The following is a 19,900-nucleotide window of genomic DNA, read 5'->3' as shown; positions in this document are numbered from 1 at the left end:
AGATGATTATAGGAATAAAGGTCCTATAATCGAATTGGAGACTGGACGTTTTATAATCGAGGTTAGTGGTCCTGAAATCGACACAACATCTGATGAAAATCAGACTTCGTCAGAGTCAGAAAACGAACAATATATATATATTGAATATTTAGAATTAGATTTTGACGAACAGGTAAATTGAAAGAACCGAATTCTCTGTAAGCAATGTTTCTGACATTATACGAGTATCAACATGAAGCCAATGCCCACTACCCCAACTATACATGACGTACACACATTATTGCCATACGTGAGCTGTTTGCAGCGACACTATCTCAGGGTTAAATAAACTGTTGTCAGGCTATAAAACCAAAATATTACTTTGCCAATTCGCGAAAAACGCATCAAGCAAAGCAAATTCGCGGATAAGCAAAGTAATATTTTGGTTTTAATTAATATGGTTTTCCGCAACGTAACGCCTGATTCTATTCACTTCTTTTGAGTAATTCATAAAATCACATAGTGTATGTGTGCCTTAAATAATGTATTGCCATACATAATATAATCTAGCCAGTGTAGCCTATGCAAAAAAACCAAGTGTCAAATTTTTTGACCTCCAGTTTTTTCCGTGTCTGGCTGTGATAAATCCGTAGGTTTTTATACGATTGTCAAATGTGGCCTTACAGGTGTGGATCTTTAAATTAATAATTAATTTTAGAATGCGTATAGAGTGCGGTGTAACGGAAGTGCTCTCGTATTATCGTTTGCGATCAGTGCACTAAGTGTCATTGAAGGATCACGATGCGTATCGGAATTGTGTTTTATTGGTGCGTGTTAGCATTGCATCTGTGCAAAGCGGAAGATGTGGAGAGGACAGAGTCAAGGGAGGGTGCCAGAAGGCCGCAGTGGGGGACAACAGTGCGGAGCGGGTCGTTCGTGAGCGAGTCTGCGATCGCCGCATCGAATGAACAGAGTAAGTTTAGTCTTGTTGGCACCAAACTGATTGGCTGCACGCTCGTGACACCTGTTGGTGTCCTTCAATCGGGTCACGGTATTTCCTTCTTATTGACACCGATTTTATCACTTAAATGTTCTTCTAGGACAGTCTGAGTCATTCTGAATGGACTAGGTGAAGGTTACTTAGTTGTTTGGCCTTAAAACATCTGTTTGCCTTAAACGGTCAGATACTTCTAGTAAATTTTGACGTTCGCTTACCCTGCAAGGCAAATTACCCTTTATACATGTAGGAAATTTTCGAAAAGTCGTTATTTTGTTTGCACTCAGTCTCAGCTGTTTCACTTTTCATTTATTATTTGATGTTTAGATAGTACAGTGATTGCTGAAGTATCAACTTATTAAGGTGCATGTTAAACAAGTTTGTTAACATGTATATTTTTAACCTTTAGCCCCTTGTTATCTGTTATCCGTTCGTAAATTGCAATCAGTGACATAAAAACTATACTATTTATAGTATTTATTAAAAATTAAACAAAAATATGTCAATACAATTTACTTATAATTACTTGCCTGTTGGTTAAACTGTAAGTGTTTTAGTGTTTTTTAATTGAACTGGTACCTAATTTAATACATAATTGTAATTAATAATTCATTTGACATGACAGCCATTGGTTGTAATTTTTTTTTGAGTTTTCCCTGCACCTTTAATTTTGAATAATTTATCAAACCATAGTAATCCAACTCTTTTAATGTATGCCGCCTGTATAGGATGTACACCTTGTTTTTATATCCTTGGTATGTCCTGTCAAGTTTCCTAAGATCTAGTTCACCATACGTTTACTATGGTGTACTTGATCTTAAGGGTTTGTCACACACAAATGATGAAAATGTGCCTGTGTGACGGAACCTTTAGAAAAACATGGACGGACTGTACAAAAAATATCTGTTTGATTCAACCAACTTGTTTAGCTGATCTGTCATTTAGGTACAACAGATAGAGTGACACCCTTGAGTTGCCAACACTCGCAGGTGAACACTTACTATCAGGCATATAGCAACCTTATGTGCTATCTATCTATCTAGTAGTAATAGCCTTTATTTCATGCGTTTTTGTTATTTTTACACTTTCATTGTTATTCTTCTTCGTGGTTGTGACCTCATGTCTGAGGGACGTCTGATATTTGGGTTACTTCTAACTAATAAAAACTACTAATAAATTACAGTTTTTTCAAATTCAGCAAAAAAAAATATTCCAAGCCTTGGTTTTATCAAGCTTAAAAACAAAGTAACGAGCAGTCTGATTCGCGTTAGGCTAGGTCATGGAAGAAGAAGAAGATCTATCGAAATTTCGTAGCTCATCTCTCCATCTAGTATTCGGTTTTTTCTGTTTTCTCGGTGTGTCTATCTATTAAGCCCTTTTATTCTGAGTTAGAGTATGTCTCTAAGCTTAGTGTGCCGCTTGGCAAAGGCCTCCTCTAGCTCTTTCCATTGGGGCCTGTCGTGGGCCCCTCTTCTCCATTTCGGGTCTACTGTGAGTTTGAGTTCCTTGTGTGCTACCAGAATTTAAACAATATTTATAAGACAGACTGATAATGTTTGTAGAGTTAGACCGATATAAGTTTGCAATGATTTTGATAGCGCATGCAGTGCAAGTGTTATTTATATGTCATAATTTCATAGTAGTTTGATTTTTAAAATATCATTTGCACTGCATGTGCTATCAAAATTGTTGCAGACTTAACTGAGTCTGAATCTACTATTATCTTCTTGATTTGTAGTATACACAAATTTAAATTTATTTAAATTCGTGTATGCCAGAGATCTCTATATGGCGTCATCTCTTTACAATTTAGATTAACACGCAGTCCGCTGTGTTTGCTTAAGGTGTTAACCAGTTCCTTGGATACTTATACAAAGGAGAAAATGGCTGGGAACTTAGCTTTCTGAGAATAATAAAATGCAATACGTAAAAATATCGTACAAGGAGCATTCCATGAAATTGTCTACCATTTGTCCCATACAAACGCGAATTTTCTGAAGATTTGCAGGTATAAGAGTTTCCTTTTCCATGACAAATGGTCAAAAATATGGACAGAAAAATAATGCCGAATAAAAAGTCGCAACACAGGAAATAAAATGCGTTTGTACGGGACAGCCTGTGGAATGCTCCACAAGAGCGCCATAAAATAAAATATAAATCAGTTTGAAATGCTAACAAAATTATACTGTATGGATGGTCATAGACGTCTTCTCATAATAATTACAATTACGGTTTGAGACCATATGATCGATTTACTATAAAAAAAAATACTCATACATTGTATCATTGTAGTTCTAGCAAGCGGGGCTCACTCTCACTCCGCGATTTCGTCGCTTTGCTACAGGTAGCTAAAAGTACATTCGTTCGACCCCAATTTTGGGGTTTGCCATAAGCCGTGCGTGGCGCTGTCGCCACCTAGCGGCCATATCTGTGCTGATCGTGACAGACGCGTTTTGTTAGAGAGTGAGTCTTCTGTACCTAGTACTATTATTTATTCTGTGGTTCTAATTACAATAGGATCATAAAGTATAGGTACTACATAAAGAAGATCCTACCGAATTAGAAACCTGTTTAAAAGTGAAGTCGGTTAAAAATACAAAACACTCGTAACTTCCTGAAGGGTAAAAATAAAAGGCTTCAGGAAGTTACCGGCAATCTTCCGACTGTCACGCATTTGACTAAGCGGTAGATTAGATGGGGAAATCCATACATCCTTTACGCGTTAGGGCCCCCCCACATCTAGCGTCTTTCGAGCGTCGGCGTCTGTCGGCGTCTGGTCAGCGCTATGGAAAATGACGTCGCTGCGCAGTTGCGTCAACGTTGCGTCGAGCAGCGGCTATAGAATTGTAGACGTCGACGCTCGAAAGACGCCAGATGTGGGGGGGCCCTTACGTTTAACCGTTGTAGACGTTGCAATGAGTCAGTGATCGCGATGAATGGCAGACGACCCGACCTGCTATCGACTTATTTTAGGCACACGATATCAATTCTATACTAACAGTAGGTACATAAGGTCCTACTTTCCCGCACTAGTGCGGAATAGAGCGCTTTCCGTGCGTATGTCAAAAGTTTAAAGGGCCATATGTACTGTAAAACGTTGTACAATACACGTGCGAATAGGTAATTCGCAACTCTTCGGTCGTGTTTTAATTTACTATTACAGCCGAGTTTAACAAGTGCATTGTGGTGTTGCCACCATACGTGGATTCGTTACATTTAAAAACATTTCTCATTTACCGAAGCCTTCTGAAATAAGGGCCATTTAAATTCAGAGGAACTACCGCGAAGAGCCATATTCGCAAATTGCGGGGATCTTTCTCTTTTAACCCAACGCACTTACAACACCTCTCGGTCTCCATGGGCGACGGTAATTGTTTACTATCAGTTGATTCGTCTACACGTTTGCTTCCTTTACTAAAAAAGCTAGTAGCATCCACATTAGGGTATCGGTTTTATCAAAATTTTGACCATGTGGAAAGGCATAAACATTTGTACATTTTGTAGTATCCGGTAAGATCTACGAGGTATCGAAGGGACTCCTCAAATATTTAAGCACCTCATGTTTGCCGTAGCAGTTGCCGTTTTTAGGGTTCCGTACCCAAAAGGTAAAACGGGACCCTATTACTAAGACTTCGCTGTCCGGCCGTCCGTCCATCCGTCCGTCCGTCCGTCTGTCTGTCACCAGGCTGTATCTCACGAACCGTGATAGCTAGACGGTTGAAATTTTCACAGATGATGTATTTCTGTTGCCGCTTTAACAACAAATACTAAAAACAGAATAAAATAAAGATTTGAATAGGGCTCCCATACAACAAACGTGATTTTTGCCCAAAGTTAAGCAACGTCGGGCGTGGTCAGTACTTGGATGGGTGACCGTTTTTTTTTGCATTTTTTTTTCGTTTTTTTTTTTTATTATGGTACGGAACCCTTCGTGCGCGAGTCCGACTCGCACATGCCCGGTTTTTTATTAAAACAAATCATTTTCATCGGTCATCACGTTCGGTTATGAAATCTCTTCAGGAAATGACCGCGTCAAGACCACGGCTTGGCACCCATGCACCGATGTCTTGATTAATTCCATCGCTAAATCTGTACCGTCTCGTATAAGTAAATATACACCCGCTCAATTTCCAAACGACGTATCTACAACGATTGCCTGAAGCTCTTATGCTTATTTGATGCGGAGTGATACATACCTACGTGTTTTATCAATGTATGCATGCATGTGACTTCTCTCTTTGTTAATAGTCAGGTGTTGTATTGTGTTTCTTATCATTGTTCTAGCTTTTAATTTTGGTACTTAATTCATCGTCATCATCATATCAGCCCTTTATCGCCCACTGCTGAGCATAGGCCTCTCTTCTAGTACGCCACTTGTCCCGGTCCTGAGCTAATCTCATCCAGAAGTGACCCGCAATTTTCCGTATGTTGTTGGTTTATCATCATTGTTCCTGTAGTTTTATGTAACATTTTCTGTTGATGGGGTATTTCTTCAAAAAAATTTGACATTTTATATTTCAGTGCCATTGGTCTAGGCATAGACCAACGGCAATCTCTCGCCTAGATTCTACTACTCTAGGCGAAAAATTATATCCCTTAAACCTTGTCGAACTGCCGTACAAATTCTGTAAGACAAATTGATTTTCTAGAAAAGCCCACGCATTAATCACGCTCTCTTTGTCCTATAGCCTTCTTTTTTTATATACTACGTCGGTGGCAAACAAGCGTACAGTCAGCCTGATGGTAAGCAGTCTCCGTAGCCTATGGACGCCTGCAACTCCAGATGTGACATGCGCGTTGCCGACCCTAACACTCCGCACCCTCGTTGAACTCTGCCAGAGTTCAACGAGGGTGCGGAGTCCTTACTCACCGGCAGGAACACAACACTTAGTATTGTGTGTTCTGGAAAATCACTAAACGGGCCCACTGATTAACAGTCCGCCGGACGGTCCTGTCAGTTCTGAACTTCTGACAGGCCGATACCGTCCGGCGGACTGTTAATCAGCGGGCCCATTAACATTGAGAGGCACGTAGATTTCTATGTTCTCTCTTCGCGCAATTACTATTCTCCAATCTGTACGTATAGATAGCTGCAATTGACCTTATCCATCTTTCCTCTCAGTTTCCATACGTAATTGCCTATTTAGTATACAAAATCCAGCCAGAAAAGTACTTTACGGAATACACAATCAGTTTGCACGAGAGCCGACCCCGTAGCTAATGTGGCTATTCAAATCTGCTCATCTGTTCAAGGCCAACGATTTAATGTATATTTTCCTCAAATGCTCAAAAGCGGTTACCAAACTAATGGTATTTTATGTGCATTGTCAAAGTCATAGTATCATTTGATATTTGCCAGTCACTTTTCGGTGGAGGAAAACATCGCGAGGAAACCGGACTAATCCCAAGGCCTAACTTCCCCTCTGGGTTGGAAGGTCAGATGGCAGTCGCTTTCGTAAAATTAGCGCCTACGTCAATTCTTAGGATTAGTTGTCAAGCGAACCCCAGGCTCTCATGAGCCGTGGCGAAATACCGGGATAACGCGAAGAAGAAGAAGATTGTCAGTCATGGTAATATTAAGTACGTAACTAAGCCTAATTCGCGGGGTTTTAAAGTCTAATCTAAGTCACTAAACCATCAGTACCTAACGTCTTAATTCGTTAAAACTTATTTTTGTATGATCTAGGAGGCAACTATCCAGCCAAACAATGGTAAGCAATTATCGCCCATGGACACCGGCAACACCAAAGAGGTTGCAAATACGTTGCCGTACTTTAAGATAAGAGCACGCTCTTTTCTTGAGAGTTTGAAGATCGGTCCGGAAATACCGCGGGCGACAGTTAATTCCACAGTTTAGCTGTGCTAGGCAGGAAGTTTCTGGAGAAACGCACAGTTGGGTACTGCCAACTATCTAAAGGCCCCAGTACACAATGGGCCATCGCCGGCCACTCCAAGGGACGCATTGCGTTAGAGGGAGCAAGTGATATTGCTATCTCATTCTACCGCAAGGCTGCGTCCCTTGGAGTGGCCAGTGATGGCCCATTGTGTAATACTGGGGCCTTAAGTGGTGAAGATGGAAATGTTAACTTATATGAAAAGTTTCACAGATTTCTTTGGGATTACAGCGTTTTCCTTTTTCCTTTTTTGCAAAAACAAGTATACGAGTATACTCCGAACACACTAAAAGAGGCAGTTAGCAACCTGAAAACATTATTAGGCTTGGACGGAGCTGGGGTAGTTAGAGTAGCGCTACCTCGTTTTACGCATAGTCTAATAAAACATGGTCTTCTCTTCCCAGAGTGACACAAGCCTACGTCACAATAACATGGCCGCTATATACAGGTTGTCCCAGAAATCGACGTCAAGCCGTAAACGGATGATAGACCAAGTCATAACAGTTATCATAAAAATACAAAAAAAATATCCAACTCATGTTCTTTAAAAATTATGGTCACTTTAAAAATTCACTAAAAAATCCACATCCTGTAATGGTTCTTTAACTCTTGTTACTACAAATTCCATAATTTATTCTATTTTTTTTATTATTGTGTAATCTTGAATGGTGTGGAACAGGGTGTGGATTTTTTTGTGAATTTTTAAAGTGACCATAATTTTTAAAGAACATGAGTTGGATTTTTTATTGTATTTTTATGATAACTGTTATGACTTGGTCTGTCATCCGTTTACGGCTTGACGTCGAATTCTGGGACACCCTGTATAGCGCTATCGCATATTATCATATAGCGCTGTCGCATGATGACGTAGGCTTGTGTCAGTCAGGTGACCACGAAAAGACGGGAAGAGAGTACCAGGTGGAGTATATTGTTATACCATGGTTTTACGCAAAACAGGCACAATGGTTGTCGATTTGCGGAAAATGCCCAGAAGCACTAACTATAACGAGTATATTATACATCCAAACTTGTACTGTTGCGTTCCTTTTCATACAGCATATGTAGTTTCGCAAGAGAAGCATGTTCCTAATTGGTGAGATTGCATCACATGATATATGAGGCTTTGTTATGGGAGTAATTGGATGACTAAACGTGCCGAGCCTTCGACTGTAGCTACCTCGAAATACAGTTTTTTCTTTCATACTTTCAACAACAATATCAGTTGAGTTTATGTTTCCGATTTAGGCCACAAGATGGCAGCAGATCCTTTAGCGCCCGTGACAGTTAATTTAAAAAATAATCTTTGAAATATTTTTTTATTTTTATTTTAAATAAATGTGCTAATCTTCCAAATAATGGCTATAAACATTTTACGTGACAGCTATTCCATCTAAAAACTGGACAAGTGCGAGTCGGACTCGCCCACCGAGGGTTCCGTAGGTACTTTTTAGTATTTGTTGTTATAGCCGCAACAGAAATACAACATCTGTGAAAATTTCACCTGCCTATTAGCTATCACGTTTCATGAAATCATGACATATAGGCTGGTGACAGACAGACGGACAACGGAGTCTTAGTAATAGGATCCCATTTTTACCCTTAATTGGGTACGGAACCCTAAAAAAACGAACTGTCATAGGGACCATCATTCGACGCGAGAGGTATAGGTATTAGTTGTCGACATGTCGGTACAGTCAGCAGCAAAAGTTACTAAACGGGCGAGGTGTTCAAAATTACCTTGACACGCTCTTATTCTCTTAACAATTAAGTCGCGTCAAGATCATTTTGAACACCTGGCCCGCTTAGCAACTTCTGCTGCTGACTGTACACTTCCAGTATAAGATTGTCGCCTCATGACGTCAATATTACTTATTTTGGAATATTCTGTTTTCCTTGTTATTCCTGACATGTGATTTAACCCATGTACATAATTATTACTCTATTTTTAGGCAGGGCTTTGAACTCTTGTGCGAATAATAAGAGTAAAACTGGAACTACATAGCCCTTGCAGATTTATATAGAAACTCCAAGAGCAAAGAAATAGTGGCCTATTTCTTTGCTCTTCTTTAAGAACCATTGCTGTAAAGTGACATCTTTCAACATTCTCAATAGACCAGGATCTCTAGAACTGTGTCATAATATGCATAGTTATTAGTTATTAGCATTGTGACTTCGTATCCTTGTAGTGATGTTCCTCAACTTAAGAGACCCGATGTTTTCAGGTTACGTTCACCAGCCCTTAGAATTGCTGCCCCCTCACAACTCTCATAAATTCGCTGTCGAAAAAAATGCACTCTTCACAAATCGGACAAATCGGATTCTAGCTCTTAGCGTAATAATTATTGATTGCACTACCTGTTGACATTAGTATTAATGTGAAGTACGTCTAATTACCCTAAAAATTATGTATTTTGTGTTCACAAAAAATATTATTTTAAGATGTTTGAAAAAAGTTGCAAATTCACGTTTGGAAGGCCGGCGTTATGTTTGTTTACAACTCAATCGGCGTTTTAACCTCTATTTGACAGTATTCATTTTAGAAACCATTTAAAAACATCGTGTTTTAACATAATACGAGATGGATGGAAGATTTAGCGAAACGCATGATAAATAGCATGACTAATCTATAATCATGGGTTCATTGCCAGGGCCGTGGACTCTGAATCCATTCCTCGATGTTTGGTGAATGGCTAACTGGTCAAACTTATGTGCCTAACGGTCCGAGGAAAATTGATGATTTTATCTACCGAACAAACATGAAGTAACGATGAACTGACTTCATAAAATAGATACCTACATATGAAGGGATGTTTACAAAAACAACATAACTGCTTAGAGCGGTTAACACTTTTTTAAGAACATTGTTAATCGTTTCAGGTGTCAACCAGTGTAGTCAGTTATGTTGTTTTTGTAAACATCCCTTCATATACAGGGTGAAATTTAAATCACTGGCCATATTCATTCCCGGCACTAGGTTACACTTAAGGAATCTATTTAGCGAAAAAAAAGAGTACATTTTGTATATTTAAACTTTTTTTCGGCGTTTAAAACCGATGATTCTTTTTATGGGCATATTTTTGACCATTTGTGACAGAAAAAAGAAACTTCTTTTCCTGTAAATCATAATTTTACGATATTCTGAATTTTCCACGACGTGGCAATAAACATAGTCATAGTTGTGCATGTTATATTTATTTAGTTAGTTAATACTTTGGGAAACAACACACACAGTAAATTAGATTAGGTACACACTCACAAGACAAGAGTCAAGACTTGTAGTACATAAACTTGCAGTTACGGCAGAAGTGTTGGCAATGTGTCACTAGTATGTTGTATGTTGGTTATTGACTTTGTTATGTAGCTATATTTATGTTTACAATACAACATCGTTACACAAGATATCGCCACGGTCGTTGCTTTGTCATGTCGTCTATAGAAAGTCAAATTAGACTGCAGAGTGACGTGAACAATCATTTTCCTCGTAATTTAAAGTGAATTGCAGTAAATACTACAAAATACAACTGGCAGACTTCATGCTTTTCATATATACTCAACCAAGTCAACCATACCGTACGACTTGTTAGGCAAATCGACGTTGCATCTTCTTATATATTTCCCGTCTCGACAAAGGACAAATTTCTCGAGAATTCTCGAGCAGAAACCCTACTAACGACTAACAAATATCACATTAAAGTATGTATGTATGTAGGTGTTTGTTGCGTTATATAAAATAAAAGACGCCACTACTAAATACTCGCAACTTAAGTCAAATCAACCTACCTATACAGTGTGGAAAGATAAGTCGGGCCCTGAAGGGAAACTACCTTAAATCCTTAAGCTGGCTCATTTTACTTAAAGGAGACATTCCTTTATTTTTAAAAAGAAACAAAACTGCATTAAAAGATTTTCCTTTTTTCCTTCAATTTGGCATGTTTAGAAAACATTTTGGTTACTAAATATTAGATTTTATACGACAGACGAGTGTAAGACCTAGTTTCTTGGAGAAATGTTATCATTAACATTAACTGTATCGACTAGTTTTTTTTTTGGAATTTTTAGTTGGTTCGAGTCCCGGGCGAGGCAAGCGAATTTTAGAAAATCTTTGAATGCAGTTTTGTTCCTTTTTAAACATAAAGGAATGTCTCCTTTAAGTAAAATGCGCCAGTTTACGGATTTCAGGTAGTTTCCCTCCAGGGCCCGACTTATCTTTCCACATGTATAATCGCGTCTGTCTAAGACAATAGGTCTTTCAGACTAACGATAGCCATTAAACATTAAGCAACCTTAATAAAGCCTAAATTGCGTAGGCTGACTCACTTATTATTATAACTACATCCTTTTTGAGACCTAACTGTACTTGACAACTGGCAAATAAGGTTGGCAACATTTATGAACTATCTATGTTTTTGTATCGACATGTTTGTCTTTTCTATGTGCCATGACATGACTAATATGTATCTATACTATACTGCATACACTACATACACACGGACAAGGAATTATATGTATATGTAACTCTAAGTGTATTGAATTATAATATATTTATGTAAGTATACGTATTACCGTATATATTATTTATCGCCATACTATTTGTTTTAAGTTACCTATTCTTTGCCATCGTCACAAAGTCATATCACTATGTTTTTACGCTCGTGATCAAATGTCACACAAATCTTCGCTACTAAGATATTGGTTTCAATGAGTACAGTAGTTTGCGGCCAAACATTAATTGATGTCAATAAGCTCGGTTTAAATGGTTACATGCGCACGCGACGCTAGTTATATGTTGTTGTTGATCACTATCGGGCTTGGGAATGCCATGTCAAAACAAGCTTATGAAGGTTTTCTATTAAGCCCCATTTAGACTGTGTCTCACGGTTTTCCTTACAATGCAATTTGATAGATCGGTTACATTGATAATATCTGACTGTGCACGAACTTGTAATATGCGATTTTCATTTCACTGCAGTCTGCTAGTAACGTGAGAATTGTCTTTTGACAGTTTTGAATTGAGCCTTGTAACAATCAGCTGCAGAAGTTGCTAAGCGGGCCATGTGTTCTAAATGATCTTGACGCGACTTTATTGTTAAGAGGATATTAAGAGCGTGTCAAGGTCATTTTGAACTTGCAACTTCTGCTGCTGACTGTATATTTGAACTCGGACGTACTCTACAGTCCGTTTTTTTAGCATTAGAAAGAACTTCGCAGAAGTAAGCTTGTGGTTCCAAATCCGGCACTTTAAGCGGTAATAATTTGAAGTAAATTATATGTATTGACCATGCTACATTAGATAATTCAATAATTATTAAATTAATTAACAATTAAAGAGCCTGATAAAAACTGCACGCTTGCTTCTATGGAATTCTTTCTAATGCTAAAAAAACGAACTATACAGTAGCAGGACGCAAAATTGACGTCATAGCAGGACGTTAAATTGAATATGATAAGTTCAAGGATCTCGCACATCCTATCGCCGGCCGCCATATGGATTGCATGGTAACAGATGCGATTATAGTTGCAGATCCAGATGGCGGGACGATACAAACGATCAGATGCCTTGCTGCCACACTTAAGTACGAATTTGCAAGTGCGACAGAGAGGCAACACGTCGAACGTGATTCGCGGTAGGCCCTCAGGCCATATTTTTACACTTTGCTGCACCAGTTCTGTTATTTTTACTTTATTCTACTATCGAACTATCTTATCCTATGCATAATCCATTCAGAAACTGTGCCGTGGACACACAATGTACACATTAGACATACACTGTCTACACACATACACAACAATGTTCCGCTTGGCCCTATTTGCTATGTGACCTCAGCCGTGAGGTCGTTCAGATAAAAGGCCCGCCTGTCTCGCTAGCAACTGTTATCAGTATCACATGCAGCGGTTGACATTGTAAGGAAGTACCTACTCGGGTAATAGTATTTTATGCCACAGTTGTATAAAAGGTGAAAATAGTAGTAGTGTGTTACGATGTGAGCCAACAGTGTACAGTTGCCATCAGATATATCGGAGCGTCTAAGGCGCTCACAAATATCTCAACACGGCTCTATTGTCAGGGCGTTAGAGTGCGTGCTCAGATATTGTGAACATCTGGACCGCTCCTATATATCTGATAGCAGTACATAATCCAGAATTGATAAATCTTTGACATTTCTGAAACTTCGTTTCCACGGTGTACCTACAGCGGCCGGTTCTTTTAACAGGAGTCTATTCAGTTAATTTTGTCAGTAATTAGTACATTCAGTTTATAATAAAATACAACTGTTATTAAAAAAAACCGGGCAAGCGCGAGTCCGACTCGCGCACGAAGGGTTCCGTACCATAATTAAAACAAAAAACAAAAAAAAGCAAAAAAAACAACGGTCACCCATCCAAGTACTGACCACTCCCGACGTTGCTTAACTTTGGTCAAAAATCACGTTTGTTGTATGGGAGCCCCATTTAAATCTTTATTTTATTCTGTTTTTAGTATTTGTTGTTATAGCGGCAACAGAAATACATCATCTGTGAAAATTTCAACTGTCTAGCTATCACGGTTCGTGAGATACAGCCTGGTGACAGACGGACGGACGGACGGACGGACGGACAGCGAAGCCTTAGTAATAGGGTCCCGTTTTACCCTTTGGGTACGGAACCCTAAAAAAAATTAGTCTACTATAATCAGAGGTAATTATTATGAAGTCGTACTCATGCTGAATGTCGTTAGCCAACTTTGAATGAGCCATTTGGCACAAGTCCTGAACGATGATTAATTTTTCAATTGTCTACAAGATTCCTACAATTCATTATAGTCTTAATTCGTGTTTTACGTAATTTATTTTGCGGTCTTCCGGGTTAATCGCAATTTGTATCATTTAATTTGGGGACGAATTGGCTATTAATTTACTATTTTAAAACAGGAAATGTAGTGGAATCTTTTCTAATATAGTTAATGCGTGTAACAAAAACTGATCATGTTAATGACTAAAATCTGGTTAAGCCTGTGGAATAATTAACACAATAAAATTATTAACCACTTCGTTCGTTCGTCTTCGTTTATTTGCCTCGAATCGTTCGAATTTGCAAGAGCGATAGATGGGTAACGAAATTTCATTTTTCGATCCTCAATAGCAAATCATCCCCATTATATGCGTACTTTAATCGTACTATAATAGCACATTTATTGCACATTATACTCAAACATTATTAGCTTATCGTTCGCCGAGATAAAACCAATATACCTAAACAAAATATAATGAGATAACCAAAACGTATTTACCTACTGATAACAAAGTATACATTATTACCTTTCGACGTATTTGAACTGAATGGGTTAAGTAAATCAATATTTTTCATTCATCATTACCATCTTCACAGGACAATCGGTCGGCAGCAGTGATATCTACACGGACGAAGAGCTCATAAACACTCGCTACACGCGACTGTACGATTGCCTAATACACAACCGTACAAGTTACACGACAAAAGGTGTTGTAGATATGTTACAATAGATGTTAAATGTTGTCCGTTTAGTTAGATCGGCTGTTGGCTGTAGGTATATTTATATATTTTGTTTTTTTTTTATAGCTTTATGCTGAAGGTAAGATACCGTAGCAGGTATATATGCACGCATGAAACTGCATGACACACGATCGTTGTCGCCACAAGTTTAATTAGGTTTGGTTGCATTGATATCGTAAGAGATAAGATAAATGGAAGTTACTTGCTGTTAAAAGTGGCCGAACTAGCAATATTTTTATGGAGGAATAATATTGTATAAACCGGCTTTTTTCATTTCCCACTGCTGGTCAAAGGCCTCCCCTTTCTTCCCCCATGCACTCATGGAGGTTTGGTATACAAGCTCCCACCAGTCTCTCCAAAATGCGTCGATGTCGTCCCGCCATCTCCGTTTTGGTCTGCCTCTGCCCCTGCCCCTGCTAATTTAATTTAAGGCTTGGTCAAACAGCCGGCGCGACGCAGCGCCGCGTAATGCCGACGCGATGCCTGTTCAAACAGGGCGCGCGCGGATCGCGCCGGCCTCACGCTCTCATCGCGCGCGCGAACGGACAGCCGGACGGACAGCGAAGCCTTAGTAATAGGGTCCCGTTTTACCCTTTGGGTACGGAACCCTAAAAAAAATTAGTCTACTATAATCAGAGGTAATTATTATGAAGTCGTACTCATGCTGAATGTCGTTAGCCAACTTTGAATGAGCCATTTGGCACAAGTCCTGAACGATGATTAATTTTTCAATTGTCTACAAGATTCCTACAATTCATTATAGTCTTAATTCGTGTTTTACGTAATTTATTTTGCGGTCTTCCGGGTTAATCGCAATTTGTATCATTTAATTTGGGGACAAATTGGCTATTAATTTACTATTTTAAAACAGGAAATGTAGTTGAATCTTTTATAATATACATAGTTTATGCGTGTAAAACTAATCATGTTAATTGACTAAAATCTGGTTAAGCCTATGGAATTATTAACACAATTATTAACCACTTCGTTCGTTCGTCTTCGTCTATTTGCCTCGAATCTGTCGAATTTGCAAGAGCGATAGATAGGTAACGAAATTTCATTTTTCGATCCCCAATAGCAGATCATCCCCATTATATGCGTACTTTAATCGTACTATAATAGCACATTTATTGCACATTATACTCGAACATTATTAGCTTATCGTTCGCCGAGATAAAACCAATATACAAAATATAATGAGATAACCAAAACGTATTTACCTACTGATAACAAATTATACAGTATTTTTATCCTTTAGACGTATTTAAACTGAATGGGTTAAGTAAATCAATATTTTTCATTCATCATTACCATCTTCACAGGACAATCGGTCGGCAGCAGTGATATCTACACGGACGAAGAGCTCATAAAGATCTACACGCGACTGTACGATTGCCTAATACACAACCGTACCAGTTACACGACAAAAGGTGTTGTAGATATGTTACAATAGAAATTGTAGATGTTAAATGTTGTCCGTTTAGTTAGATCCGCTGTTGACTGTAGATATATTTAGTTACAGTACATATGGTCCTATTTTCTCGCACTAGTGCGTAAAATTGCACTTTTCGTGCGATGTCAAAAGTTTAAAGGGCCCTATGTACTGTAAAACGCTGTCCGATACACGTGCGAATAGGTAATTCGCAACTCGTGTCGATTTAAAACACTCCCTCCGGTCGTGTTTTAATTTATCGCCACTATTAGTTTCGGATTTCCTCTTTTCCGCACGTGTATCATAAATAACTATTATTTTCATTCTTTATAGCTTTATGCTGAAGGTAAGATCTTACCGCAGCAGGTATATATGCACGCATGTAACTGCATGACACACGAGCGTTGTCGCCACACGTTTAGGATTGGTTGCATTGATATCGTAAGAGATAAGATCAGGATAAGATAAATGTAAGTTGATTGCTGTTAAAAAGAGTGTAAACTAGCAATCTTTTTAGGGTTCCGTACCCAAAGGGTAAAACGGGACCCTATTACTAAGACTCTGCTGTCCGTCCGTCCGTCCGTCCGTCCGTCTATCACCAGGCTGTATCTCACGAACCGTGCTAGCTAGACAGTTGAAATTTTCACAGATGATGTATTTCTGTTGCCGCTATAACAACAAATACTAAAAACAGAATAAAATAAAGATTTAAATGAGGCTCCCATACAACAAACGTGATTTTTGACCAAAGTTAATAAGCAATGTCGGGCGTGGTCAGTACTTGGATGGGTGACCGTTTTTTTTTTGCATTATGGTACGGAACCCTTGGTGCGCGAGTCCGACTCGCACTTGCCCGGTTTTTTTTTTATGTAGGTTATTATATAAACCGCTTTTTTTCGTGTCCCACTCCTGGGCAAAGGTGCATGCTCCCGCCAGTCGGTGCAAAATGCGTCGAGGTCGTCCCGTCATCTCTTTTTTGTTAGGGTTCCGTACCCAAAGGGTACAAAACGGGACCCTATTACTAAGATTCCACTGCCCGCTTGTCTGTCACCAGGCTGTATCTCATGAACCGTGATAGCTAATAGACAGTCGAAATTTTCACAGATGACGTATTTCTGTTGCCACAAACTCTGTTGTTACAACAAATACTAAAAAGACCCAGACAGAGCCCTCGGTGGGCGAGTCCGACTCGCACTTGTCCGGTTTTTTTAGTCTGCCTCTGCCCCGGCCCCGGCTAACCTGCGAGACCTGGTAGACCGAAGCCGAAACCGAATATTTAATTTCATTTGTTCTCTAGTAACTAGAATCTAGATAATAGTAATTTATGTAACCGTACCATAATAATTAATTTTAAAAATCCAAGGGTCAAAATTATAAAACGATGCTTATAGACTTTTGTTTGCGACATTGATGCATGTGCCTTCCACATAAATTATAAAATATTACACAATATTTCATGTAAAATTGCAAGCAATTCACGATGAATAGTCTATTGTATATGTATAATACAAAATATAAGAGCTGTCAGTCATGACAGTGATATATCGTACAGTCGACGTCAAAAATATGTTAACACTTTTGTACCTTATTCCTTTTTAATTAGGCGAAATATGTTAAAATATTTTTGAAGTCGACTATACATTTTGTAGGCGCACCACACTTCACTATTATTTACAAGCTTTTATTTACTTTCACCTGACCGTTGTCTGTCTGTCTGTCTGTCTGTAATCAAATCTTGCAAGTTAAATTTGATCCACTTCCCGGTTTCCGATTGAGCTGAATTTTTGCATACATACGTAAGTCGGGTGACAATGCAATATTATGGTGTCATTGAGCTGATCTGATGATGGAGACCGGAGGTGGCCATAGGAACTCTGTGATAAAATAACGAAACCTTATTGTGTTTGGGGTTTTTAGAATTGTCTCTATGAGTATTAGTTTCCTGTGGGAAGAAAAGTACAGTCAGCGATAAAAGCTTGTACCAAAAATGAAATTTTTGCCAAAAACGTATTTATAAAATGCACACCTAAAATTGAGTCTTCTTTTCCAGGATACCTCTACGAGTATAAAACTCAGTTCCCTTTAGGTAATTTGCATGATTATTTTATACGGCTTAAGTTGAGGATGACTAAAAATTTCTGGTAAAAGCATTGAGCATTAACACATTGAGTACCCGCTAGGTGGGTTCTTTGTTCGTAGTCGCTTTGCTCTTCAAAGCGGGAAAACGCTGGGATCGGCTACGAGAAGATTTAAGTCCCCCCTCAATTGGAGGAGGGTACTTATCAAAGAATATAATACTCACTAGGAGAAGAACGATAACTCCATACAAAAAAATGTCCCCAAACGTTTATACGTTTATACTAGTAGCGCCTTCGTTGTGTACCAAACACTAAAGTTGACAACCGGTTTAGCCTGGCGGGTATTGGTAGGTATAGTAATTCTGTTGATTAACATATTTGTTATCTTCATATCACGAAATATATGAAAGGTGCAAATAAACCCTTGTTTGTGGTATTATCAATTGATTTAAATAAAAGGCATGTTTATGTTTATAACATTGTATTAATTATTAAAAAATGTTTTACATATAGAAATATACACTGAAAACTGGCAACTTAATAAAAAAATAGACATTAATAAAGCGCATTCACAATGTTTTCAGTATAATACAAATAACATTAGGCATGCCAATAGGCATGGCAATAGGTAATAACCTATTACACTTTACACACAGATAATACACTACACTTTTCACACGGCATTTTACACAGATTTCCAACTTGTATTCCTACATTTCTTCACGGTTAATTAATACGCTTTCCAGATGCGTTATGACTCGGTTCCTTCTAAACCCACTAAAGCTGTAAATTTCACTCTGGCTGCTTCAACAGCCGTTGCTCCGCATTTAGCACATTTTCTACGTGCATTGCTGTAATCCATGTAGGTACAGACTTACAGTCTTAAGTGGTAGTACCGCTACGTTGTATTTATTATTTAAAGATTTAATAAATAAAATTTTCGTTATGAACATTAACCACAACAGTTGGACAAAGTCATTGACAAATATATTTTTGTATTATGGTAGGTAGACGTACCTACCCTCAATATATTTTATGGACATTGATAAAGACAGTTGGAAGCAAATATTCAATTTTAAAACTTAATCGCGTATAATTAAGTTTTAAGCGTTATAAGCCCCGTTTTATGATTAATAATATATAAAATTCGTGATAATTTAAATCAGAGTTGGGAGCAATGTTGCTGTAGAAAAATGATTTTATTTTTATTACTCGCAACTTTTTCTCGGAGGCCAACGCACACATAGAAGCTTCAGGCGCACACATGCGCAATTATTTGGGGACATAACTTTCTTAGGAAGTGAACAGGCCTTGGTACTTATTCCAATATGGATTATGGGACCGGCAACAAACTCAGCGGGATAGGTGAAAACCGCGTGAAATCCGTTCAGTAGTTTTTGAGTTTATCGCGAACACACATACCTATACACAAACAGACAGACGCGGGACTTTGTTTCCTAAGGTGTAGTGATAATAGTAATGAATCGTAAAGCGATCATTTTCCAATGATAACAATTTAGGCTAGCCAAAAATAACTTCGTCTACCGCTCGTCTGGCGTCGATTTTAGCGGTTTGACTCAATGATGCATGTACTAAACTAAAGTATTGCAAAACTATTAATCCTCGACATAAAGGCGATGCGAGCATATATAATGTGGCTAAACATTGCTACAATGTTAATACTCGCAGCGAATCTCGCAAGAGAATAAAGTGATATCAGAAAGAATGACTATAAAATCTCATAAAGAACAACTACCGCCGTAAAAAAAATTTCGAGTCAGTTTCAGTTTCCACACTAGTTTTTAATTGGTGAGGAGGTGTCTGATTTAATGCTTATCTCAGATGCCATGCAATTATTTCTCCAGATAAATACCATTGGCCTCCAAGAATCCGACAATAAATCCGTTGCTTTTGGTTATTGTTGGCTTCCCAGTCGTGCATAAAAGCTGCCATTACATCAAAAATACATTTGACTAATCTATTAAATTGAATTATTTTTAACTCTCGCATC

The 19,900-nt window shown here is 38.4% G+C and overlaps 1 protein-coding gene across 2 annotated transcripts in view; it reads left to right on the top strand.

Annotated features, from left to right (window-relative positions):
- Positions 1-573: 573 nt before the first annotated feature.
- The window catches only part of LOC134670906 (stromal interaction molecule homolog), a 71,287-nt gene continuing 51,960 nt past the window's right edge, over positions 574-19,900 (top strand). The window contains exon 1 of one of the 2 annotated variants that reach the window (XM_063528727.1): positions 574-952. In XM_063528727.1, the coding sequence (XP_063384797.1) occupies positions 781-952 (172 nt within the window). In that variant the 5' untranslated portion in view covers positions 574-780. The remainder of the gene's footprint in view (positions 953-19,900) is intronic. The other variant, XM_063528726.1, reaches the window with a different exon arrangement.

Source organism: Cydia fagiglandana, chromosome 14, assembly GCF_963556715.1.
Source record: "Cydia fagiglandana chromosome 14, ilCydFagi1.1, whole genome shotgun sequence".
NCBI lineage: Eukaryota > Metazoa > Arthropoda > Insecta > Lepidoptera > Tortricidae > Cydia > Cydia fagiglandana.
This window is presented reverse-complemented; position numbering and strand designations above follow the sequence as displayed.